This window comes from Tripterygium wilfordii, chromosome 3, assembly GCF_013401445.1.
Source record: "Tripterygium wilfordii isolate XIE 37 chromosome 3, ASM1340144v1, whole genome shotgun sequence".
NCBI classification, from domain to species: domain Eukaryota; kingdom Viridiplantae; phylum Streptophyta; class Magnoliopsida; order Celastrales; family Celastraceae; genus Tripterygium; species Tripterygium wilfordii.
The window spans coordinates 9,579,717-9,607,411 of record NC_052234.1 but is presented as its reverse complement, the minus strand read 5'-3'; the positions used below and the strand labels follow the sequence as shown (position 1 = coordinate 9,607,411).

General features: G+C 35.1%; 2 protein-coding genes and 1 long non-coding RNA gene across 4 annotated transcripts; 1 reads left to right on the top strand and 2 right to left on the bottom strand.

Moving 5' to 3' along the window:
* Positions 1 to 2,867: 2,867 nt before the first annotated feature.
* Positions 2,868 to 14,370, top strand: LOC119994995 (tubulin beta-5 chain-like). Its single transcript, XM_038841348.1, has 4 exons — positions 2,868 to 3,002; positions 4,026 to 4,424; positions 4,583 to 4,852; positions 13,429 to 14,370. The coding sequence occupies exons 1-4, from the start codon at positions 2,909 to 2,911 to the stop codon at positions 14,112 to 14,114; spliced, it is 1,449 nt and encodes a 482-aa protein (XP_038697276.1). The 5' UTR covers positions 2,868 to 2,908; the 3' UTR covers positions 14,115 to 14,370.
* Positions 14,371 to 17,915: 3,545 nt separating this feature from the next.
* LOC119984321 (probable mediator of RNA polymerase II transcription subunit 26b) lies at positions 17,916 to 21,549 on the bottom strand. 2 transcript variants are annotated; one of them, XM_038828200.1, is made up of 9 exons: positions 20,666 to 21,549; positions 20,324 to 20,392; positions 20,151 to 20,233; positions 19,558 to 19,613; positions 19,333 to 19,457; positions 19,163 to 19,190; positions 18,771 to 19,081; positions 18,595 to 18,676; positions 17,916 to 18,432 (listed from the first exon to the last, which is right to left on the bottom strand). In XM_038828200.1, the coding sequence occupies exons 1-9, from the start codon at positions 21,146 to 21,148 to the stop codon at positions 18,308 to 18,310; spliced, it is 1,362 nt and encodes a 453-aa protein (XP_038684128.1). In that variant the 5' UTR covers positions 21,149 to 21,549; the 3' UTR covers positions 17,916 to 18,307. The 2 variants fall into 2 exon arrangements, with proteins under 2 accessions (XP_038684128.1, XP_038684120.1); XM_038828192.1 differs by having other exon boundaries at positions 18,595 to 18,685; positions 20,666 to 21,541.
* Positions 21,550 to 24,782: 3,233 nt separating this feature from the next.
* On the bottom strand, positions 24,783 to 27,481 carry LOC119989720. The gene is made up of 3 exons (XR_005465890.1): positions 25,891 to 27,481; positions 24,950 to 25,623; positions 24,783 to 24,870 (listed from the first exon to the last, which is right to left on the bottom strand). It is a non-coding gene; the product is annotated as an uncharacterized LOC119989720 (long non-coding RNA).
* Between the last annotated feature and the right edge of the window lie 214 nt (positions 27,482 to 27,695).

Here is a 27,695-nt window from a genome sequence, read left to right as displayed (position 1 = left end):
ATGGGCGATTTTGCCCTTGGTATCATTGTCGGATATTCGGCTACTATGAGTTGGAATGACTTTTGTGCCCTTCGAAATTAGGGTTCTTGATTGATGGGTCTATTTGCTTGCCTTTTGAATAAGAATTGGAAGCCATTGAGTGATTCGTCTGTTTTAAGTACATCGGCAAATCTTTATATAAGTACATGTTAAAGGTTAATCATATCAAAAAAAAAGTCTCAATTAAAATCAACTATTGCTTTGGTCAACTAGTGCTTTGGTGCCACTTTATTTTCCATAGTTTTTGATTTGTTTTATGTTGTATAAATACTAAAATGTGTAACATGATTAGTGTCGAATTACAACTATGCTAGGAATTCCAATAATAACTATTCTAAAAGAATCTCAACAATGTATAACACTCATTTGTTGGGTGTGGTAATATCATAGCAAGAGGTCTATTGAGAATTACCCCTAATAAATACGTGCCACGTTTTGTTGGGATTTTTTGAAATAGTTATTACTGAGATCTTTATAATTTTTGATCAAATTAAGGTTTATTAACCAAAAAAAAAAAATTGTTTTGAGTCGAACACAAATTTTCTTACAATTTACTTTTGGGATCTAAAAATATTTGTTTAATTATCAACAATTATAATATAATTTATTTGAATTTTTAGACAAGCAAAGTATTTTTTGAAATGTTTATTTACTCATATGGAAAATATAGGAGTTCTAAATTTTAATCTACAAAAGGAAACTTAACAAAAATGCTTTCTATGGTTCGACCAAATACAACGACATTAGAACAATGTGATTCTTTGATAGTTTAATATTTACCTAATAAAATGAAAAGGAAAATCTCTATGTTAAAATATGGCCACGTCATTGGTTGTTGAAATTTTTGGATGGTAGATCGCTTGATACTATTGCCTGAAAAATTACATGGTCCGCACATGATTTAGATGGCATCTTTATATAAAATAACTTTAAATAAGTCAATCAATTTGTCACCCACCTTGTTCTCAACTCTCCTCACTTCGCCTCATTATTCATTTCGGCCTCAAGTCTACTATCGACTTTAGGATTAACTAATCACAATTCACTATTCAGCTGTAAGGTTGCGAGATCACCTACCTCAAGCAATTTCGATACTCGCACCCATCTTATCTCAGAGGAGGAGCCGTAATAAATGACTTATTCTTTTATGGGGTTTTTATCCATAAAGACAAAACTTAAAAGTTATATTCCAACAAGGACAATCTAAAAATACCTTTAGAAAAAATGACAAAGTCTAACAACTTACCAAAATACCCTCCCTCATTCTTCTTCCTCCTCCTTTCTTCTTATTCCTCTTTATTCTTCCTTGAGCCACCATATTGGAAGTTGGTCGTCTGGTCATCATTTTCGATGAACGAACTACCGAAATGAAGCTCTTGGTCAGCCCGATCAAAGTCCAATCATCACCAATAGTAGAAAATCACTTGAGTCGCCAAAAAAGCTTCTTGAAATCACGGTCACCATTTGAAAAAGAACTAAATCCGGCCAATACGACCAACGTCGGCGACCATCAACACCTCCAATCACTCCACAGACTAAGGCGCATCACCTTTGAGTTTCTATAGCTTTTTCGAATTTTTTTTTCCATTTGAAATTAGATCTAAATCTACAGATATTATATATGTTTCGTGTATGATATTATATATGTTTTGTATCTCTCAATATTATATATGTTTTGTATCAATCGATATTCTTCTAAATCGAATATGAATATGTAGATATTATATCTGTTTTGGATCTGTTATGATATGTTATCGATTTTGGTTCTTTTGAAACTTCAAACAAATAACATTTTATTAAGGACAGATAACATTTTAACAAAACAGATAACATTATGACAGATATCAAATTAATCGAGACAGATAACATATCATCTGCAGTCTATAGATCTCACATCAGAACAAAAAACCATGTAAATCACCATAGAAACTGTCGAAAATAATGATGTAATGACATATCGAAGGAAAACAACAAGATCTACAAGTCTCGTGGTGAGTATGAGTAGATTTAGTTCGAACTCAACAAAAATCCGGTTGAAAAATCACTAAAAAATGTCACATAACTCTCAAATAAGTCACGAGGGGCGGAAACAAAGCTTCTGGTAGTGTAAACAAAGCTTCCGACGGAGATCCAAGACGAATCATGTGTAGGAGGCATGTGTCATGTTTGAGGATGAAGATAATGGTATTTTAGATAATAAAACCATATAATTTGACTTTTTGTTTTTCTTGGAATATTAGTTCAAACTATATGGATTTTATGGAATAAGACTTTTAAGAGTGTCCTTATTGGAACAAAACTTTCCAATGAGGGACTTATCCTTAATTTTCCATTCTTTTATTCATCAATCACTTCAATCCTTTTTTGACACACGCTATTTACAAAATATTTATTTTCAGACAATCATTGAGATCAGTCCCCACCTAGCGTGACGTCATCTACATTCACCTTACGTAAACTATAAATATTATCATTCTTCTCGAAGAAAGGAGGACTCTCGAAACACTCTCGGCTATCCATAAACACTATCAACATTTCAGACATCACATATGTTGCCATTTATTACCACTATATATTGTCTACAATATATGTTATAATATATATACTACTGTCAAAATTGTCTACCAAACGGAGTATTAGATTCTCCCATGTCGACAAAAGGACATTCCGGTCAATTACGCAGAGGGCATATATGTCCCTGAACTTTCAAACAAATTTTAAAATACAAACCCTCTTTGACTTTGTGAGATCCCGGCCGTCCATCACCACCATCGAACGGTATCAACTATGGTAATATTAAAAAAAGGAGGGAAATAATACAGGCCGTACGATCTCACTGGTCACTCTCTCACTCCAATATCGCGTATATATGTCCTCTCTAGGCTGCCGACTCCTCACAATTCTCTCTCTTTCCTCCCACTCTCTCTTATTTCCTGTTCGCAGCGTTCAAACTTCTACTACAGGTAATTCTCTAATCGCTCTCCGGATCTCATTTGGTGTTTTACGCTGTACAAATTTGTTTATAGTTATCGTGTGTGCAATTCAATTGTGTTTGGGTGATTTTGTTTGTTTGGAAGTTGAATTTGTGTACATTAGGTTTCTCTTGAAGTAGTAGTAATTAGTATCGGACAGTGAAGTTACTTGGATTTTATATGACTGAAGATCTCGTTCGCAAGTGCAATTCGCCATTGGAATGCATAAATTTCTGTCCGATCTGATCCTTTTAGTCAATTTTTCTCGTTTATCTTGCCTTGTGGAGTGTTTTCTTGGGTATAGTAATGTGAAGTTCAATTTCTTGTGTTTTTTTTTCAAATTTATTCGGATAAATTTTTTTATTGATCGCATTGATTTGCACAGATTTACTGGAATTTTATTGTAAAATTGCTAGATCTAATCGATTTTTGTTTTTATTTTGCAATTTTTGCCTTTCTACTTGTTAGTGAAATTCAAGTTGCATTGCTCTGATGTTTGGTTCCTTTGTAGCTCACTGATCCACTCTTTAAATTGCTCTAAGCTTGACATTGATTGGCCTAATGTGATATGTTATTTTCTACACTTAGAATGGTTCCCTCCTGATTTACCAATTCAAGTAGTTGAATCGTGTACTGCCAGTCAGATCATTGGATTTTTTTTTTCTTTTGACCATTACTAATTATGGTATAGCCATTTTTATTCACTCCTAGTGCTTGGAACTTCTGTAGTCTTATGATTCGTATTGTTTTCATGACATTGCTCTTGTTCAACAGCTAGATCAGTAAGTTCTCAAGCTAACAGACAATTTTTGAATTACATGATCTTTCGATGAGTTTTAAGCAGTAGGTGTGTGTTTTTCCGTGATATGTATTGTTTTGTTCGAATTGAATCAGTACATCTTTATAATGGATGCTAATCTTATAACTTGATTTCTGAATAGTCTATTTTATTGCTGTGAACTCTGAACATAACTTGCAGGTTTTGATGATTTTGTTATTTTGGTTTGAATCCAGGAAAAATGAGAGAGATCCTTCACGTTCAAGGTGGACAGTGTGGTAACCAAATTGGTGCCAAGTTCTGGGAAGTTGTCTGTGATGAGCATGGCATAGACCCAACTGGAAGGTACACTGGGACCTCAGACCTGCAGCTTGAGCGTGTGAATGTATACTATAATGAAGCTTCTTGTGGGAGGTTTGTTCCTCGTGCTGTGCTGATGGACTTGGAGCCTGGCACCATGGACAGTGTCCGCACTGGTCCATATGGGCAGATATTTAGGCCTGACAACTTTGTCTTTGGGCAATCGGGTGCTGGGAACAACTGGGCGAAAGGTCATTACACTGAGGGTGCAGAGCTTATTGACTCTGTTCTTGATGTTGTGAGAAAGGAGGCTGAAAATTGTGACTGCCTTCAAGGTACAGTGGGTTTTGGGAACGCATAAGTAATTTAGGAATTTTCTTGGCATTCATATTTGTTGTTTACCTATATTCGATATGACGAATTTGCGTAATGAGGATGCGAAGAAGCTGTGTTGTGGTATTTGGCATATGCTGAAACTTCTTGTTTTATGCAGGTTTCCAAGTCTGCCACTCTTTGGGTGGAGGGACTGGTTCTGGGATGGGCACCTTGCTCATCTCAAAAATCCGTGAGGAGTACCCTGACAGAATGATGCTCACATTCTCTGTCTTCCCCTCTCCAAAAGTTTCAGATACAGTGGTTGAGCCATATAATGCCACCCTTTCTGTCCATCAGTTGGTTGAGAATGCAGATGAGTGCATGGTTCTTGATAATGAGGCTTTGTATGACATCTGCTTCAGGACTCTTAAATTGACAACTCCAAGTTGTAAGTTAAAACAAGTCTTTTGTTATTATGCCACTCTCCTTTCAGTTTTCTGCATGTGGTTGATTTGTGGTCTTGCAAATTTGTTTGGTATGTGGACACACACAGACACCAAATAAAGGAAATGTAAGAGTTTTAAGAATCTGATTTTACTAGCATTTGAAAGTCAGGTTGTAAGATCAAATGCTTCCTTGGAATGGCAAGAGTTCCCGAATTGCCATGTTTAAAACTATGGAAACGTGATAGTCCACAATCCTGAATATTTGTGGTTTCATCTATTGTCATGCTGTCACATTGATGGTTATTTTTTGAGTCAAGTGCTAGGAAGGGATCCTAATGACTTGGAATGATTTAAGTTTATATACTGGACACTGCATATTCTGGGAAGGTTTTTTTTTTTTTTTCCCTCTTCTTATTGTGTCATCTGGAATGAGAATAACAAATTTATGAGCCATATTGGCTTGCTTGCAATTATCTGGTAATTGTAACATGTTCATGCAATTTGAAAGAATCTAGGTAACACAAGAGGGGGGGGTGAATTGTTTTACCCTTAAAAATATGTCAAATTTGAGTTTAAACCTACTGATTTCAGATTACTTTAAATCTTATAGAAACTTGATATTAGTGAATATAAGCTTGAGGTCTAGGTTAGTTCAAGTAGGAATCAAGTACTAGAACTAAATACAACAAGCACACACACAAATAAACAAGTAAAGAGTAGGGTAAGAGAGTGCAAACAGATTTATAGTGGTTCGGCTACGTATAGTCCTACATCCACTCCTCAAGGCTCCTCCTTGAGAGTTTGAATCCACTATGATTTGCTTGTTGAAGAGCCAAGCCTCTCTCTTTACACCAGCTGTTGTTTAAAGTGCCAACTTCACTTTACAATGGCTGTTTTGGCTTACCAAGTGCCAGCCTCACTTTCTTGTGATTTTGTAAGCTAACCACCAGCACTTAGACTCTTAATTGTGTGTACAAAGTGACTCTATAATGATCAAGGAGTGTACAATGAAGCTCGAGTATTTTCTGAGTAAGAATGAAGGCTTGAATGCTTGTAAAACTCTCAGAGAATTGGAATCAAGTTCTGTGTTGTTCTATGGAGTATATAGAAGCATTTATATGCACTAGAATTCCTAAACATGACCGTTGCATGGAGCTAGACCTTTTTGACTTTTAAGGCTTTGTGATCTTGAAAGATTTCAGCTCCCATTTGCAGCTATATTTCACTTCTTGTCTTCTCCATTTATTTCTTCATCTCTTCAATAATTCCAACTTCTTTTACAGCCAACTTTGACTTCTTATCTCTTTCACCTACTTCATTGCTTTTCTTTTCAACAATTGCAGCCATCTTTAACTTTTTGCAGTAACTTGAACATGTGATGTTTGTAGGTGCTAGGAAAGTCTTCATAATTTAATTTTCAGCATGCTTTGCTAGCTGCCATTTCAAATCAGCTGCTAATCTTTCTTTTCTGTACTCATTCATTGAATTTCAGCAAGCTTTGACTTTATAGGATGACAACTTGTGATATGCTAACTTGTGTAAGATTAGTAATGGCCAAAACAACAAGACAAATCATAATGAAATCTGAAACCTGAAACTTAGTGACTTGTAAGCTTGATTAAAAGCTTCATGTCTTGATCTTTGTTAGCCTTGCAAATTAAAGCATTAAAGGATAGAAACAAGTTCAGAATATAATTAAGAATGCATAGCAAACATAGAACACATATTTTGATCAACATATAGAATGCACACTTCATCATCAAAACTCATATCATAACATTCTCCCCCTTTTTGATGATGACAAAATATGTATGACTTAAATCAGATTTAAGTCTTGATGTTTGTCAATTTGTCAATGTTTCTCCCCCTTTTTGGAATAATCAAAAAGAATAATATTGAATGCTCCCCCTGAAATGATGCATGGTAGAAACTAAGATGTTTGAGTTAATCCTAGTTCATGTCTTATGAATTTAAATCTCTCAGAATTCAAGGGCTTTGTAAAAATGTCAGCAAGTTGGTGAGTAGTGTCAATGTATTCTATGCTAACATTACCCTTTATGACATGGTCCCTGATAAAATGGTGCCTAACATCTATGTGTTTGGCTTTGGAATGATGCACAGGGTTGTTTGATAGATTGATTGAACTTGTGTTATCACACATAATTGGGATTTTTGAATATGTGAGTCCAAAATCACTTAGTTGTTGTCTTATCCATAATAGTTGACTACAACAGCCCGCTAAAGCTACATATTCTGCCTCTGTGGTTGATAGAGCCACACTGTATTGCTTTTTAGAATACCAGGAAACTAACATTCTTCCTAGAAATTGACATGTGCCAGAGGTACTTTTCCTATCAATCATGCTGCCTGCATAATCAGCATCAGAGAAACCAAACAAATCAAAGTTTGATTCTCTAGAATACCATAGTCCTAAAGTAGGGGTACCATTTAAGTATCTAAAAATTCTTTTGACAGCTTTTAGATGTGATTCCTTAGGATTTGATTGAAATCTAGCACACAAACATACACTAAACATGATATCTGGTCTACTGGCAGTTAAATATAGCAAAGATCCAATCATGGATCTATAGAGTTTTGAATTTACCTCATTGCCTTCTGAGTCTATGTCAAGTTTAGTTGTAGTTGCCATAGGAGTTGGAGAAGGTTTAGCTTTGTCCATTCCAAATTTGATCTGAAGATCCTTTATGTATTTGGTTTGATTGATGTGTGTTCCCTTAGGCGTTTGTTTCACTTGTAAGCCAAGAAAATAGGTAAGTTCACCCATCATGCTCATCTCAAACTCCCCCTGCATTCTTGCAGCAAATTCCTTGCACATACACTCATTAGTAGCTCCAAAAATCACATCATCAACATATATTTGTACTAGTAGTATATCTTGATCTTTAATCTTAATAAACAAAGTGTTATCAATTTTCCCACGGCTAAAACCACATTGAATTAAGAAGCTGGACAGCTTCTCATACCAGGCTCTAGGAGCTTGTTTTAATCCATAAAGAGCTTTATTTAATTTGAAAACATAATCTGGATGTTTCAAGTCTTCAAACCCTGGTGGTTGTTTAACATACACTTCTTCATTAATTTTTCCATTTAAGAAAGCACTTTTAACATCCATTTGAAATAATTTTATTCCTTTGTAACATGCAAATGCAATTAATAGTCTTATGGCTTCCATTCTAGCTACGGGTGCATAGGTTTCACCAAAATCAATGCCTTCTTGTTGATTATAACCTTGTGCAACTAACCTGGCTTTATTCCTTGTAACTACACCACTTTCATCCATTTTATTTCTATAAATCCATCTAGTACCTATGATTGATTTATTTTCTGGTTTTGGAACTAGTTCCCATACATTACATTTTTGAAATTGATCTAATTCTTCCTGCATGGCAATAACCCAATCATTGTCATCTATAGCTTCACTTATATTCCTAGGTTCAATCTTAGAAATGAGTGCAACAAAATTGAAAACATTAAGAGATGATAACCTGGAATTTCTGGTCTGAATTCCTTCATGTACATCACCAATTATTTCTTTTGGTGAATGATATGTTGTGTACCTTGGTTTCTTTGGATCCACTACTATGGTTGGTATTGAAGTTGTGCTTTCATGAGTTTTATACTCATTTTTCTCTTCTTGTTTCTTAGTTCCAAAAATGTCAACTTCCTCTTCAGAGTCATCTTCCTTCTCTGGAGAAATTGTACCAGCTTTTTCCTTGTTTGTTAATTCTGCAATTTCTGTTACTATATCCACATTTTTCTCACAAGAAGGTGTTAGAGTAGATAATTCATCAAATTTAACATGTATTGCTTCTTCAACACATTTAGTTCTTTTATTAAACACCCTATAGGCTTTACTAACCAGTGAGTAGCCTAGAAAGATACCTAAATCAGATTTGGAATCAAATTTGTCTAGATTATCCTTGGTATTTAGAATAAAACATTTACATCCAAAAACTTTAAAATAATCAACTCTAGGAGGTCTTCCATTCCACAACTCATAAGGGGTTTTCTTAAGAATAGGTCTTATTGTTAACCTATTTGAGACATAACAAGCTGTATTTATTGCTTCAGCCCAAAAATACTTAGGTGAATTGTTTTCAAGCATCATAGTTCTTCCAATTTCTTGTAAAGTTCTATTTTTCCTTTCCACCACACCATTTTGCTGTGGTGTTCTAGAAACTGAAAAATTATGTGAAATACCTTGTTCATCACAATATTTTACAAATTCATTGTTCTCAAACTCACCTCCATGGTCACTTCTTATTCTAGATATGCAACAACTCTTTTCATTTTGCAATTTCTTTACTAGTTTTGAAAATTCAGTTAAGGCCTCATTTTTATGTGCTAAAAATAGAACCCATGTAAATCTTGTATAGTCATCAACTAGAACAAAAGCATAAGATTTTCCACCAAGACTTTTTACTCTACTAGGACCAAAAAGGTCCAAATGCAATAGTTGTAATGGCCTTGAAGTAGAAACTACATCTTTAGGTTTAAAAGAGCTTTTCACTTGCTTGCCTCTTGTGCAAGTATCACAGACACCATTATTGACAAAATTCAGATTTGGAACTCCTTTAACTAGCCCTCTTTTAGTCAATTTAGCTAAGGTGCTCATACCTATATGTCCAAGTCTTCTATGCCAATTTTCAATTACTAATTCAGATGCAACTAAGCATTTTACAGAACTTGCATGTAACATTTCCAAGTCAATTTTATAAACGTTACCTTTTCTGAAACCAGTTAAAGCTGTGACATTTTCAGCACTTGTTATAAGACATTTTTTCTTAGAAAAACACACATTAAGATCTCTATCTGTTAATTGACTAATACTTAATAGATTGTAAGATAAACCATCTACCAAGAGCACATTTTCAATGCAAACCAAAGAGAGATTACCTATAGACCCTATACCTAGGATCTTACCCTTTGCATTGTCTCCAAAAGTTACATATCCTCCATCTTCTTTCTTTGTGAAGGACGAAAACAATTTTGGATTTCCAGTCATATGTCTAGAACACCCGCTGTCCAGAAACCATTCACAAGCTTTAAGGCTTGATTTTAGACAAACCTGCAGAAAATTTGTGTTTATTTAGGTACCCACACTTTGTGGGGTCCTTGGTGGTTAGTATCAACAACATATGTTCCTTTAGGAACCCAAATTTGGACAATTTTTTTATTTATAGTTCTTGACCTGAATCTGGAATTTTTAATTACTGAGCTGGTAGAGGCATTAAAATCAAATTTGCTTCTTTCTAATAATGTTTCCTTCAATTTAGTAGGATTGTATCCTATCCCTGTTTTATCTAGATATTGTTTTTGCATAGATAGGATGTTATCAAGCTTGTCTGAACTAGCATAAAATTTTTTAAAAGACTCTTCTAAGCATTTGTTCTTTTCTTTTAGACATCTAAGTTCTTCTAGCAAATCTGAATTATCAGGCATAGTAATGTCCTTAAAATTTTTCAGCTCCTCTAGTTCTATGTTTAAGTTGTTAAGCTTGCTTTGTAATTTACTTATTTCTTCTAGACATGCTTTCTCTTTATCTTTCAAGCTAGTATTTTCCTTTTTCAAGTTCTTGTTTACAAAGATAAGTTTTTCATTTTGATTGCACATTTCCTGGAAAGATTTAAATAATTCATCAATAGAAATATCATCATAATCAGAGTCCAAATCAGATTCACTAACCTCTGCAGAAGAATGAGCTTCTTCCTTAGCAACTAGGCAAAAGTTTGCCCTGATATCTTCATTATCAGATTGGTCCGACTCTGAAGAATCTAGATCCCAAGTAGATTTAAGTGCTTTCTTATCTTCTTTCTTCTTATCTATGTAGTGTGCTCTTTTCCTCCTTGGACATTCATTTTTAACATGTCCTGCTTTGCCACAATTAAAGCAAACAACTTCATCAATTGTTTTACCTTTTTCATTTCTTTTGCTTCTGTTAGGAAACTTCTTCCTGTACTTCATAAATTTTTTGAAATTTTTAACCAGCAAAGCTGTATCAGCATCACTATCATCTTCACTATCTTCATGGGAACTATGTACAGCAAGTGCAGTAGTTCTTTTCTTGTTGTCCTCTTCTTCCTCTACTTCTCTATCCTTCAATTTTAGCTCATGAGTCATTAGGGAACCAATGAGTTCCTCAAGAGGTAATGTCTTCAAGTTCTTTGATTCTTGAATTGCTGTCACCTTGGCATCCCACTTTTTAGGTAGAGATCTTAGGATCTTTTGAACTTGATCTGCATCTGAAAACACTTTACCAAGAGCAGTTAAATCATTTACTAAACCAGTAAGCCTTCCATACATATCAGATATTGACTCATGAGGTTCCATTTTGAACAACTCATACTTATGAACAAGAATATTTATTTTAGAGTCCTTAACTTGACTTGTCCCTTCATGCTTAACTTCTAATTTCTTCCATATATCTCTAGCTGTTACACATGTAGAAATATGATTATATTCTTGTCTACTTAGTCCACAGTGTAATATGTTTTTAGCTTTTGCATTATAGGACACTAACTTCTTGTCATTTTCACTCCATTCACTTCTAGGTTTATCAATCTCTGATTCTTCTTCACCTTTCTTGATCTGTTTTGTTGGTTTATATGGTCCATTTGCTACAATTTCCCATAACTCAATGTCATTTGATTGTAGAAAAATCTCCATTCTATTTTTCCAAAAAGCATAGTCTTTTCCTTTAAAGAATGGTGGTTTATTAATTGACATTCCAAACTCTTCAGCCATCTAATTCTCTAGAATGTTAGTTCTTATGAGAATTTAAAACCTTGCTTCGATACCAATTGAAAGAATCTAGGTAACACAAGAGGGGGGGGTGAATTGTTTTACCCTTAAAAATATGTCAAATTTGAGTTTAAACCTACTGATTTCAGATTACTTTAAATCTTATAGAAACTTGATATTAGTGAATATAAGCTTGAGGTCTAGGTTAGTTCAAGTAGGAATCAAGTACTAGAACTAAATACAACAAGCACACACACAAATAAACAAGTAAAGAGTAGGGTAAGAGAGTGCAAACAGATTTATAGTGGTTCGGCTACGTATAGTCCTACATCCACTCCTCAAGGCTCCTCCTTGAGAGTTTGAATCCACTATGATTTGCTTGTTGAAGAGCCAAGCCTCTCTCTTTACACCAGCTGTTGTTTAAAGTGCCAACTTCACTTTACAATGGCTGTTTTGGCTTACCAAGTGCCAGCCTCACTTTCTTGTGATTTTGTAAGCTAACCACCAGCACTTAGACTCTTAATTGTGTGTACAAAGTGACTCTATAATGATCAAGGAGTGTACAATGAAGCTCGAGTATTTTCTGAGTAAGAATGAAGGCTTGAATGCTTGTAAAACTCTCAGAGAATTGGAATCAAGTTCTGTGTTGTTCTATGGAGTATATAGAAGCATTTATATGCACTAGAATTCCTAAACATGACCGTTGCATGGAGCTAGACCTTTTTGACTTTTAAGGCTTTGTGATCTTGAAAGATTTCAGCTCCCATTTGCAGCTATATTTCACTTCTTGTCTTCTCCATTTATTTCTTCATCTCTTCAATAATTCCAACTTCTTTTACAGCCAACTTTGACTTCTTATCTCTTTCACCTACTTCATTGCTTTTCTTTTCAACAATTGCAGCCATCTTTAACTTTTTGCAGTAACTTGAACATGTGATGTTTGTAGGTGCTAGGAAAGTCTTCATAATTTAATTTTCAGCATGCTTTGCTAGCTGCCATTTCAAATCAGCTGCTAATCTTTCTTTTCTGTACTCATTCATTGAATTTCAGCAAGCTTTGACTTTATAGGATGACAACTTGTGATATGCTAACTTGTGTAAGATTAGTAATGGCCAAAACAACAAGACAAATCATAATGAAATCTGAAACCTGAAACTTAGTGACTTGTAAGCTTGATTAAAAGCTTCATGTCTTGATCTTTGTTAGCCTTGCAAATTAAAGCATTAAAGGATAGAAACAAGTTCAGAATATAATTAAGAATGCATAGCAAACATAGAACACATATTTTGATCAACATATAGAATGCACACTTCATCATCAAAACTCATATCATAACACAATTAACTTTTGACTTGTCAAGTTGTCATGCATAAACTTCCTGTTAATGTTGGTCCCACATTAAATCTTTCTTGTTGATGTAAAGGACATAAGTTAAAATTACCTTTTGTCTTTTTTATTCTGGAACCTAGGTGTAGTGATTTGTGTATGTGCCTGTGATATGTTACCTGTATTTGGGAATCTTCACCATTTTATGAAGCCTGGTTTAATTGGTCCTATGAATACAATTGCTGAAATGCTGTCCTTGGCTTTGTTAATGCACATATATAGTAACATTGTTTACATTTACGAATTACTGTTCTTAAAAAGGGTTATAGCGGAGTATAGTTTTCTCGAACTCTTTTAGTCGTGATGTATTTACTTCTATGGTTACATCAGTAGTAAGAAACTTCATTGGGAATGAGTCTTTTGTGCTATTTTTCTCTGGTTAACTTATTACATGAATTGTGTACTCATCCCTTCTGATAATTTGTTGCAGTTGGTGATCTAAACCATTTGATCTCTGCAACCATGAGTGGAGTCACTTGTTGTCTCAGGTTTCCTGGTCAACTCAACTCTGACCTGCGAAAACTTGCTGTGAACCTTATCCCCTTCCCTCGTCTCCACTTCTTCATGGTAGGGTTTGCTCCTCTGACCTCCCGTGGTTCCCAGCAATACCGAGCCCTGACAGTCCCAGAACTGACCCAACAAATGTGGGATTCTAAAAACATGATGTGTGCTGCTGACCCTAGGCATGGGCGCTACCTCACTGCTTCTGCCATGTTCCGTGGGAAGATGAGCACCAAGGAAGTGGATGAGCAGATGATCAATGTTCAAAACAAGAACTCATCATACTTTGTTGAGTGGATTCCAAACAACGTGAAATCCAGTGTCTGTGACATTCCCCCAAAAGGTCTTTCCATGGCATCCACCTTCATTGGTAACTCAACCTCCATCCAGGAAATGTTCAGGCGAGTCAGCGAACAATTCACTGCCATGTTCAGGAGGAAGGCCTTCTTGCATTGGTATACTGGTGAAGGCATGGATGAAATGGAGTTCACTGAAGCTGAGAGCAATATGAATGATCTTGTGTCCGAGTACCAGCAGTACCAGGATGCAACTGCAGATGATGAGGGTGAGTACGAGGATGAAGAGGAAGAAGAAGACGGAATGGATAATCTCTAAAGATAATGAGTAAAATATGGTGATGGATGAATATGTATGCATGTCAGTGTTTCTCTGCATTTTTCTTCTTTTGTATCTCTGCCCGTATGATGGGTAAGTCATTGCTGGTACATTGGGGAAGAGGGAATGGCGGTAGGTGTTTGGGAAGTACTAGTGGCTTTTACATTTCTGTTTGTTATGGATTTGTTCATCGTTCATCTCCTATATTAAGTAAATCATATATTCTAGTTATAATCCTGTTGGTGTTGATACCCAATTTGGGACTGGTTTGGTTGTTTATCTGCTTAATTACGTTGTCCGTCCTTCCTGTTCTGGTTCTTTACTTTTTCTGCTTGTGTTTCAAAATCCTTATGAAGGATAAAAGAAATGCAGCAACACCTAAAATAAAGCAAGTGATTTCTCGTCCTATACTCCAAAGGAGAACAGATCAGAAACCCGTAAGTCGTAACCCCTTGATTCGAGACCCTCGATAATCTTCGAGCCCTGAAAATTGAAATGGGCCGGATTATAATAATACCGCTTGGACCCATACACTGAAATGAATTGGAGCAAATGCCGCTTCATTCTTAGCGTGGGCCGGACCGTACGGCCCAAGACAGAGTGACATATCATATATGGTTTGTTCGTTTGTTGAAGTCAAAATCTTTTCGAAAATGATAAAGATCGCACTGATAACTATCTTTAAAAATATCTCATCAACGTGTGACACTCATTCGTTTGAGTGTGATTTTCAATGGGTCTCTTACTATAATGTCACCACACCCAATAAATGAGTGACAGATTATTGAAATGTTTTTGGGATGATTATCACTAGAATTCATAGCGGATACTTTTGGTATGGTTATTTCATAGCATTGTTGAAATCTTTTTAAGTGTAGTTGATCTCCATAGGCATGAACCTTATGAAATGCTATGAATCACAATGATTTCATTAGGAAGTACCCAAACTTTGACCCCACAAAAAAAAAAACCATACAACCAAACTGAATTCTTCTTGCCTTTCAGCAGTCACTCAGGCCCACCTTGCCAACAAAAAGTCAACATGATCACATTTGATGAGCCACATCACCTGCTCACCAAGAAAAAAAACACAGACCATGATATGCACACCACCACCTACCATCTTTTTGGCAGTAAATGCTAGAACAAAATTAATTTTAATATGTAATTTCTAATTTAATGATATGCTTTTAAATATATATATATTATATTTATATACTTGTATAGTTATTTTATAAATGGGCATAGTTGACATTATGGTTATTTTAACTATGAAGGACTCATATGCAGAGGAGATATTCATAATTAGTTTTTTTTGAAATGAAAATTAGTGGATAATGTGTAGGTATGGAGTGGATAATGACATATGGCCAGTCAGGTGGACAAACTAACAGAAAAAGCGAAAATTATTGTTGAACAATTTGGAATTTGGACCCATAATTGACTGTTTATTGTAATCAGAAAGGCCAATTTAATATGGTCAATGTTGACATAATTCAAAATGATTAAGCTTATATATATACAAAAAAAGGATCAAAATGATTTAAACTTAATTAGTTGCACTTTTTAACACATACCTTCAAATTGCATGATGAAAATATTTTCTCAAACACATTAATATATATATTTTTCCCTCTTCATTGGGTGGAGAGATGGGATAGGAACATTTTGTTTAAATTGTTTTTAATAGAATTTTGAGGTGTCAAGGACAAGAACCATGAATGATTATAGGTAGGAATATTGTTTTGTCTTTATATATATAATAGAGAAACGATAACCCGATCTTGATTTTGACACCAAATTTCCTCACTTCATCCGCATATCGATAAATCCCTTAGATATTCGATATGGAACTAAACTTGGGTCGTTATCAAAGTACCTTAATCACTCTTGTATATTATATTTGGTTTAATCTCCAACTAACTCAATCACTCTTGGATTGCTGATTTAAAAATATTTGGTAAATTATGATATGATTTAGGCATAAGTATATTGTACATCTAATTCTATTGTAAGCTAATATGAGCAAAATTTAGTTTGAAAATAATACAGCCTTCAAAAGGAGGAAAAATTAGTTAACTTTGAATAAGGAATGAAGCATAAAAAAGTCCTCCCTCCTTTTTTAAAGCATCTACTTTACTTCTTCTAGATATGTTGAGAATGAATCCACCAATATTATTTCTCAGCCAAAAAACAAAGAACAAATATGCTGAATTCACATAGTGATATCCTCCAATTGACCCATTTTGAGAATGTTTCTTGTTGTATAAGCAATGTTTGCTGCCCTAAACCTTTTTTGCCTAATTTTTGAAGACTAATTTGAGATTACTTGCATTCTTGGAACCTCCAAATTCAATCTTGTATAATTTGAATAGAACAAGTGGTGAGGTGGCAATTAGGATAGGAACATAAGTATCCACTTTAGGATAGGAACATATATATATATATATATAAAAGCAACTGATTTTGTGCCATATTGTGACACACACAATTAAAATGGACTAAGATAAGGACTTGAGCATTAGTAGCTTTTGAATATTTTGAACCATATGTTATATGGGGGGCCCAAAATACCATGCCTCCATAAAACTTGTGGATACAATCATACATATAAGATCTTAGGATTTTTCCAAATATTTGATGCCTTTTGCTTGCTTGTTGATTGTGGAATATGGATGACAACTTTTAGGTCAAGTGGTCCATTAGTTGATTCCAATCTTTTGTCAATTGAATTAATTGTTTAATAGTTGTGGGTTTGCCACATATTAATTACACAAATTCTTAGAATTAGGCCTCCATATATCATTATCCTTTAGTTTTTACAAGGAAGAAGGGATGTTGCTTTGAATTTAGTGTTAATGGCTTTGAGGATTAATTAGGTGGTTGTATGGGTTTACCTACTAATTTGGTACATGTGGCTCCAAGTATTGGCAACATAATCTCATAACTAACCTTATCTTATTCTTTTTTTTGTTACTTATATAAGGTGATTATTATCAACTCATAAGATTGTTGCTATTGACCAACTAATTATCATTTTACCAACTAGAGGTGATTTGGTTGGCAACCAGCTAGGTTATACAAATATGTGTCAAATGTTTGATTCCCACCGCAAATATATTTTTCTATGGTATTTCAAAAAAAAAATTATTATTTTCTAGAAACAAGAGCCAACAATACATATTTATTGCTATATGTTTGCTTATTTTTAGTCTATATGTGAAATATTTGTGATATGTGTAGATATTGTTTGTAGAAAAGACCGGACCCTAACACAAAAATAATAATATATGAATTCTCAAACGCGTGGGCCCTACCCGCCACACTTCACGACTGAGAATGGTCAAAACTCAAAGGTCTTCGTCTTTAACAAACCCTAACGTGGATATCACATGCCAATTCAATTAAATATTTTGACTTTTTTTTCCCTTCTTATTTTGTTCTATGAAATTGAATTATGTTTTTTTATTAATATTTATTTACTAATTTTAATCTCAAATTAATTGACCAGGTATTATTATATTGATCTTTAAAAGGACCAATCTTGGGCTTCAAGGAAAAAAAAAAAAACACATACAACAAATTGTTTGTATCCACAGAAAATTACAGGGCACCATTGACAAATCAACCTTATAAAAAAAATAAATAAAAAAACCCATTGATGAATCAAAAGAGACTAGCCAGAAATGACACTCTTGTTGGCTAAAATCAAAGTGAATGCCAATGATGAACATTCAACCACCTTCTTATATGAAAAGGGACTAATTTTGTGCACATTTGCATTTGTAATGGAATGCTCTAACTGTAAGGGATAAAAATATTGAAAGAAATAATGGGAGGATCATCCCATTTATGATTCTCAGAAAATAAAAATTCATCTCAATACTGACTTAACAATCCAGATATAGCAAAAGCTATAAATTAACCTCCCAATTTGGATCTTAAAAAAAAGGTCTCCATTACCTCAATTTGTTTGAATGTAGAACAAGAGTTGGAGAACAAAAACCATTATCGTCGTCTTTTTTTCTCCCTCTGGATTATTCCAGCCACATCAATGGATTGCTTGCAGTCGATCCTCGAGTGGGTTATGTTCGTGTTGAATCTGGGAATTATGTGGTTTCTTCAGCTGGTTTTACAAGATGGAAGAAACCTGACAAATTCGACGCGACCAGTCTGTACAGATATACAAAAAACTACTGCCGTCCCTGTGCCCACTGCCGGTTATGATGACCTGCCCGCATGGGTTGATTTTTATGGCCAAGACCCTGCTTAGGGATATCATGCAACTCCACGACTTGGATTGTCCTCTGCTTCTTGGCTGTTAAATAGCAGGGAAATTCAATGGACTCTTAGAGATATCCGACTTTAATCACTTCGAAAGTTCATTAACAACTGAACTCATGAGCTGATTAATAAATGAAGGAAAAAAAAAATGCATGCAGTGACAACACAAAAAAAATACAGAAATCAAGTGACATACCATTCTCAGCTTGCTGATAACTTTCCTGGAGTTTTCTTTTTGTGGCCTCGAGCTTCCTTTGAACTGTGACTTCATCCGAACACTTGAATTTCTAGTTGAACCACGAAGAATGAATTCAGAACAATGCATACTCTTAGCTTCATAGATTCAGAAGTAGAAAAGAATTTGATACTCACATCCTGCTGAGCATTGAGAGGCTTTTTTTGGACAGTAGCCTTATCCGATCTTCGGAGAAGCTTTGATTCACTAACAACCTTTTGTTCCGTACTTACTTTTTGAGGTCTCCCTGGGCCAGAAGCCAAATTTGAGGGTTTACTGGTCTTCACCACAGCTTCTTGTCTCTTAATTAGATGGCTTTTGTTCTCCTTCATAAATCCATTCCCCTCATTTGGATTTTTCTGTTTCCTTTTTATGATATTTTGGTTCTTTGGTGAGGGTCGTCTTCCATTTTCATGATGCTTGATGAATTCCCCATTGTTCCGAGGATCTGAAACAACATCCCCGTTTAGATAACCGAAGAACAAAAGCTATCTAATGAGAGACGATAGAAAGAGCAAATTCAACTCACTTCCATCATCATCCATGCCATCAAAAAACTGCATATATGGATCCAAAGTGACACCCAGTGAAATAAAGAGCAGTCAGTCCACAATCTTGATGGCAAATAAAAACTCACATTCACAGGTAAAATTAAAAAATATTTCTAAAGAACAAAGGAAAGTGAAATGAAATCGATACCTGTGAGAGCTCCATCGAAGTAGGTTGGGTAGCAAAGAAAACTCCTTCATCTAGAGGAGGAGAAGGAAGCCCTTCTTCTTCATCGAGAACTGATGGATTCATGGAATCTGGAGTACCTTCCTCTCCTACAAATTCTCAATCAAATCAGTTCAATAAATTTTCTAATATGAAATGGCATGAATTGTGATTACTGACTATTTATATACAATACGACAATGAAATTACCTCCTGCGACAGCTTTTGTGCCATTAACCCACTCGTCCACCAATTCTTTCCATACTCTGCAATGCACAAGACAGAGTCAAATATACATACACACACATATATATGAACGAAATATTCTTTAATCTAAATAACTCATCACATTAAGTATAATAGTGAAATTGTCTATGGCGAAATAACTATGAATGCAAATAGCTCTAGCATCTTTAAATTTCCAACAATAAACCAAAGCAAATTCAATAGACTTCCACATATTAGGATATATTTGAGTCGACGTGGAATAGGTGTCAAAAAAAACCACCACTACCATGTATAACGGCACGGCAAATATAGACAACCTGCATCCTTATCAAGTGACAGCGAATCTTGCATACTCGAGTTAGGTTTACCACCTAAATGTCATTGCCACTTTTTTACTTATAAAAAAAAGTCATTGCCATTTCACTTGTTACAGCATACAATGTTCATGAATTAGCAACTCTTGAATGTTGATCCATAAAGTACTACACGACAAGGATGTAACGAACATATGAAGCAGACAACAAATGTAAAAGGCACACATAAACCCTACTTATTCACTGGAAATAAACTCATACTCGATAAGAGTCCGAGCAAGATGGCGAATCTGACTTGATCCATGCTTTCTTAGGCCATTAACAGTCTTTCCTATCTCAGTTGCCTGGAACAAGACAAACACAATGAGTTCAAACCCTTGACTAAAAGAATTGATTAGCAATGACAACCCAATTAAGGAAAATCTCAATCAAACCTTAAGCATGTCCACAGACAAAGCCATCAATTGAAGCCGCCTCAATGAATCAGACAACACTGTATCAGACTGTCACAAGAACCAGCAAAACACTACCACTTAGAACTAGGGAAATAAGAGACTCACAGAAATCTATTAAAAGCACAATTGAAATAAACAATAACAGCATCAACAACCCATCAAAAAGTTCAAACACCATCTAAGATTTGTCCAGAAACCACAGAACTTCACAATCCAAGCATCTTATCTAAGAAAGCCATGAAACTCAATTTCGAAGAAGAAGCTTTGCCAGAAAGTGAATAGGCATGGTATTCGAAGAAACACCAAAGTAAATATATATACCTCATCTTCACTGTTATGAAGAATGTCCTTGATCCTCAAGAGCTCTTCAACGGTTTGATGCGCCTCTTCAATCTCATCAGTCAAAGCCTCAGCATCTCCAAAGCTGTAGTTGCTAACCATGTGAGTGCCATTCTGCATCTCTTCGTTTTCTCGATCATCTCTACTTGTGCTATTCACTTTACTTTCCTTGCTCCCTCCCGCCCCAAACTCTCTCTGGAACCCTCTATTGCATACTCTGTCTTCATCACCGCCGTCATCGGAGACAGCAGAACCGGGTCGACCCGCAACAGGTGACCCTACCCGATCGGAGCATCGGTTGAAAGTGCAACAAAACAGTTTCTCCGCGATTCGATCCCTCCGAAGCCGAAACTCCTTCGGGCAATCCGCGGCAGCCACCATGACTGCATGGTCGATAATGTCAAAAATATCGGAGTTCGCCGACCGGAAATAGTCCCTCCAGTGATCAAGCGACGCCGATTTCATCGCTTATGACCAATTGAGATCGGATTCAACCTAATTCAGTTTAACAAAACGTGTTCCGATGATCACCCAAGAATCAAAAGTAAGTTTTCATGTGATTTCAGTAGTACCCACTACACCCAAGACCAATATTCATGAGATTTGAGATTTTTAACATCAAAGAATCAAGCTTTCATCTCTTTCTGAAATAAACCCAGAAATTAGAGAACCGATTCTGTGGGGGACAGATGATTGAAAATCAAAGGCCAAGGGGTTGAAGATTCCCAAAACAAATTTGACTTCGAATGTACTTTCTCTTGATTATGCCTTTCTGTTCCCTTCCCTTACTTTCCTTCCTTTTTTCTTTCTTTTTAAATTTTTTTTCCTTCTCTGTTTTTGCTCTGATAAGATAATGGGTCACGTCAAAATAAAATTAAAGGATATGTCAAGATGAGAAAGAAAAAATAAAATAAAAATCAAACGCCGTGACCCAAGCAAACGTTTGGTTGTTTTTAGCGGAATCTGACTTAACTTTTTCCCGGAAAACCCCCCTCAATTTTCTGCCTGAGAAAGCAAAGATTAAAAGAGAGAAAATGAGGTACCAAACAAAACAAAAATGAAAAATCCAAGAACCAGAACATAAAGATTTTTTTTTTCTTTTTCTTGTTATCTTTTTGGGTTTCTCAATATTTCCCTGTCATACTGTGCTTGCGTTTGCTTTCTCTACCAAATACCAGATTCCGCTAAAAATCCACCGAACACAGAAAAATATAATTTCTTTCTTCTCCGGCTTTATTTTTTAATAATGAATTTTTATTAAATTATTTTGCTTTTTTGGGGAACGGTAGGCTGTTTAAGGACCGAGTTGAGATGGCGTTTTGACTCGGTTTGGTTTGAGTCGCCGTGACGGTTCCGTTATTATATGAAACGTGTCGGAGAAAAGAATCCTGTCGGATAGTGCTACCTTTGAGACTTGAGAGTTAGGCAGCGAAGAGGGACATTAATCTCCAAAACTCGGCGATCCGTTCTCGGACTAAAGTGACGGTGCAGTCGTTTGTGGCCACTCCAAAATTCACCACGTTAGCATTTCAGAGCAGGACCCACATTGTTTTTTATTTTTTTTCCGCAGAAAAAATGAAATGGTGAGGTGTAAACAGTCCGTTTCCCACTGTTTTTTTACTAGTTTTTTTTTTATAATAATTTAATCGATTCAACGGTGGCTTATCGATAACTATTTCAATTCGATTCTCATTAAATAATTTTTAAAAATAATCAATTGTTCAATTGATTACCCGTTGAATTTATTTTTTCATAATTTCGTACAGTCTTATTGTATGGAATTATGTAATTTCTTATCATATGGAATTATGTAATTTCTTATTGAAGAATGAAATGTTACTTTTTTTTCTTTTAAGGAGCGTTATGTAATTTCTTTCATAAGTAGACAAATAAATATATTAAATATTAAAAAAAATTACATTCCAACTTAAATTGATATCTATAAACGGTAAAAATACTATCCACTTAATCTAAATGATTAAAATTTGAATTAAAAGATAAAGATTGATGAAAATAAAATAACCAGAGCACATGTTTAATATGAGAGCAGGAGAAAATTAACAAAATTGTCATAAAATAAATATTAAGATAACACCAACAATTGTTTCCTATTTTCCACATAGCATAAAAAAAATGAAAATAAAATCAGCACGTGCTTTATACAGCAACTACCAGCGCCCACGATACGACACGTGTACTGCAGCTAATAGGAACAGACGACACGAGTCTTTTGTTAAAGTGACAGTAAGAGGATAATCGTTGGTGTGGTGTGTGGGCTTTTTATGCGTGACGCGTTAGATCTTAGCCATCCACGTCAGAAATTTCGATGCCTTTGACTTTGAGTGGACAACTATAGAATAAGGATAACCGATAGCGTTGCGCAACGTGTACAGTTCCTGGCCTTTTTCTTCTTGCCTTGTCTAATCAAGGTAGGTGGGTGGATGATCATTATTGGTGGAATAGAGAATTTTTTCCACTTTCTGGGCAGAGTGAGAGAAAAAAAAAGTCTATGAGAGACAGGCAGATAGCTGCTGCTCCAATAAAAAAAAGAAAATTTTTTTTGACTCAAAAAAATTGAGTTATTTATCCGTTAATTACATAATTATAAGGATAATATTCAAAACTCCAAAATATGACATCTATTTTAGCCTCAATCAGTGTGAAATGTGAAAGGTTAAGTGGACACTGTATATGCATTTATAATAAATAACTATTTCACATGTCACATAAATTTACGGTCACATAGATTTACGGATAAGAGAGTCCTTGAACACTAATTATATTCAAACAGTAATATTTTGATAAACCATTGAATCTTTTGGTCAAGTACAATTTCCTGTTAGACTCCCATTCAAGTATTCAACTATACATTTAAAGTTGGCATGTGCTGTCTGAGCCAAGTCAAATGGGAAAAAAGAAATGTAAAAAATTGGGACTTGACCTTGATTTTCAAACTTCAAGCATCAAAAGTTCAAGAAAAAGTCTAAAGCAAAAATGAAGTCAAAAGTAGGCAAATTAAGAAGAAAACTTCCAGTAATAATCCACTTAAAACAATAATATCATACTGTCTCAAACTGCATGTTAGTTTCAAGAGCATTGGAGAGTGACCTTCAACTTGCAACATAAGTGATAGAGCCAATGCTGCCTGCATATCCTGCAATCCTTTAGGGAAGCAAACTTGCACTGTCAGAGTCAGAGATATAGAAAAAGAACTTTCTTATTGCGAGCTGTTTTATGCAAGAATTGGAATATAGAAATATATTAGTCACTAAAAATAAAGTTCTTCTGAATATATTTTAAAGCTAGCAGTGAGACAAATCCTAGTTCGTTCATTCTACATATGCCCATTGCCAACAAAGTTCATTCATGTTTTCTGCACATTCAGAGTCAGAGGTGCCTTCCGTTTCTCCAACGTTGGAGCTGGCTCTTCAGCTTCTTACCTAGTTTGGAGCAACCAGCCCCACGTTTAGGAAGTTCATTCAAATCCCCAATAACTTCGTGACCCTTTGCCTTTTTAGCCGTTTAAGGAAGAAAAAGAAAAGAAAAGGGTGCAATAAAGACGATAATATTAGGCCTTGTTACCAAAGGATGGTGGAAATTGATAAGGAAACATAAAAAAGCTCGATATGCAGGACTAAGATTATTACCAAAAAAAAAGAAGATGCAGAGTTACAGACCCTTTTCTGCTTCATGGTGATCCTCTCCAAGTTTCCTCTTTGTGGTCTCAAGTTTTGCTTCGATGGCAGCATCACGTGTTTCTGTGAATTGAACAATTTCAGAGTTAAATGACCAAATTTAAACTTCTCCCTAAATTATGGGACCAGCAGTGCCTTAGCACATCAAAATGCCATAGAAAATAAGGTACAATAGAAGATAATCATACCAGGCCTTGTTACCACAAGATGGTGAAAACACACCATCATTTGAACCTTTATCCCAAAAGTTTTGAGATCGGCTACATGAGTCTATGAGAATTCACTACTTGAATTCTTTTCAGCTATTCATTTCTATCTTGTACCAAATTCTCTACAACTCCTATTGAAAACTATTACCATGCAGAACAAAACTTATTAGAAAAAAGATAAAAATAAGATACAGATCTTTTTCTGCTTCTTGGTAATCATCTTGCTCCGCTTTCTGGCCTCAAGTTTTGCTTTGATGGCAGCATCATCTAGAAACTCAACCCCCTGTGAGAATAAATTAGAAGGATCAGATGGAAAATGAACCTTAAAGCTGCCAAAGGTTTGTTTTTATGTTACTTAAAACCTGTTGATCTTGGATGGCCTTTTGAGAAATGTGATTTCATCCGGACTTTTGTGAGTATCAGTTTTAGATACGACCTTTTGGTTTGAACTTCGAACTTGAGCTTTAAGCCATTCTCTTGTAGATCCTTAGTTTGCATCCATTGCTTCTCTGTTGCACAAAGAAACAAAGAAAAACATAATCTCCATGTATAAAACCTTCAAACTGAGATTGATCACCACAATACAGAAGGCAAAGGTGCTGTTGGTTCTGAACTTCTGAACTCTGTTTATTTGGTCTTTAACTCTGAAATTGTTCAATTAAATCCTTGAACTTTGAAGGACCTCTCTGCTTCAGTTGGTTTAACGCAACAGGAAAAGGAAATGCAGTAGATTGCACAGTGTTAAAGTCGAACAACAACCATGATTTACAAAAGGAAATTTTCAGCAAATCATAAGGAAAGCAATTGACTTAGCAAGCAGAGTTAATTTCAAAGTAAAAACTTCCTCATGAATAACTGAATGATTAGAGGCTGAATGACATTCCACACTCCCAGAATTATCAGAATGAACTTATATAACAATAATCTGAGCTGGAAGATGACTATGCGAGAACAAAATGGGAACAAAGTAGCTAAACCATAACCTGGCATAGCTGTTGTAGCATTGAGTCACTCTTTTACCATCATCCTCTAACCACTGCAATAGGCAATAAACTATTAAAGTTAAAATGAAAAAGTGTTACCAAAATTTAACAGCATGAGGTTGGCGATGGGCTTGAGCTGTTGAGCAATTGGCTAAATCCGCAAACCAGGTAGGCTATCCTTCTTGTTTAGGAGATATAAAAAAAGGACAGATATTGTTTACAAAATGCTTTATTGAGACTACTAATTCATATATGAGAGTTGCAGCTAAAAATGGAATTATGTTTTTTACTATATTTCATTCACGATGCACATTCCATACCTGACGAAGTCTTCATAGCCATTATCGATGTTTGCATGTCTCAGAGAATCACTATGGTTATGCACATAACAATGAGTTTCACAAAAAGAGAGAACTTTCTCGGCAATCAGACCCCTCTGATGCTTGAACTGATCTGGGCAATCTACAGCTGCAACTAAAATCGCATTTTCAATTACATCAAATATATTTGAACTAGCCTTGGAAGAAGATTCTCCAGCCATCAAGCCCCTCAAATTTCATGGCGATTATCTTATACCCCAACCCAAACAATTCTCATCAATTGGATTTCAAGTACCATTAGATTTTGGCATAAAAAAAATAATAAAACGCTCTTTTCATCAAGAAATGATAATAGAACTTGCGAGGCCCCAAATTGTGGGGGAAAAAAGAAAAGAAAAATTGCAGTGGCTTTTTTGATCAAAATTTCATAATTTTAACACATACATTATCAACAGCACTAAGATCTATTTGAAAACCCATCTCATTTTGAAACATCAAATATGATCAAGAACATTTATAATCAAAAGTTGCAGAGCATGCCATCAATAAAGGAGGAGGGGATAAAAACATGTTTTTGTTCATGCAGTTCAGCAAAAAGACTTGGGCTTCTCTATCTATCTACTTGAAAAACAAAATTGGTCAAAAGATAGAAACAGACAAACAAGATACATTAAAAAAATAGTTTCTGTTTTGGCTGTCTGAGGAAAAAGATGTAACAGGTGGCCGCAAAATTGAGAGACTCCCAAGGAAGTTAAGCAAAAATATAGAGTTCGTCAGCGAACCTCTCACCCTTTTTCCAGAAAACCTCTTTCTCATACAGGCAGGTATTTTTTGTTTCTCACTAACATTAAAAATTAGCTAAGATCAGATATAGCAAAGTAATATTAGCACAGTAAAATTAGCTAAGTCAGAGAAAATCTAGCCGGAATTACTCTTCCATAAAAGCTGTTAGCAAATTTAGTAGACAGTAATTTCCTGCATCACCAAATGATGACTCATTTACTATAAAAACACCACTACACTTGGGCCCCGAGGATACTGGCTTAAAGAAGACTTCCCCCTCCTTTAGATGGATTTTAGGATCATATTCTTTGAATCAAATAAACACAGTCAAAAAGGGGGGAAAAGCTTTTAACTTTCAGATAATTTGTTGGTGTTATGGAACTAAATTGAATTTGGACCTCATGCACATAGGGCAATAAGGGATCCTAGCACAAGGTGACTGTAAGAAAGCACTTTGGATTACTAACAAGTATGGACAAGGAGTCCTTTTTCTACAGATTTGAAACAGCGTATGGTTGCTGTATTTTCATTATGAAGTGCAAAAAGTAGATTTGTAAAATATATTTTTTTAAGTACAGTTTGTTTAAGTAAAAAAACTTATTTTGCTTTGCTTCTAAGTTGTAATCATACATGCAGCATCCAATTTTATCAGATGTCTTTAAAGGGGAAAAGTGCTTTTCATGTCAAATGGTTCCTTCAAACCACCGGAATGCAAATATCAGACAGAGCTTAAACCCAACTGCACAACATTAGAGTTTTCAAATTGTGGTGTCAATTTGTTCTCAAGTGGCCAAACTAAAGCTAACACTGTTATCCAATGAGCTGGTATGCAGAGAAGATAATGAAAGTTTTCACATTATGGTGTCAATTTGTTCTCAAGTGGCCAAACTAAAGCTAATACTGTTATCCAATGAGCTGGTATGCAGAGAGGATAATGAAGGGGAAAAAAAAATCTTAAATAAATTGCATTTGTTCATTTCTTATACTTTATAGACTCTGGTTTTTAATATACTCATGGAAAA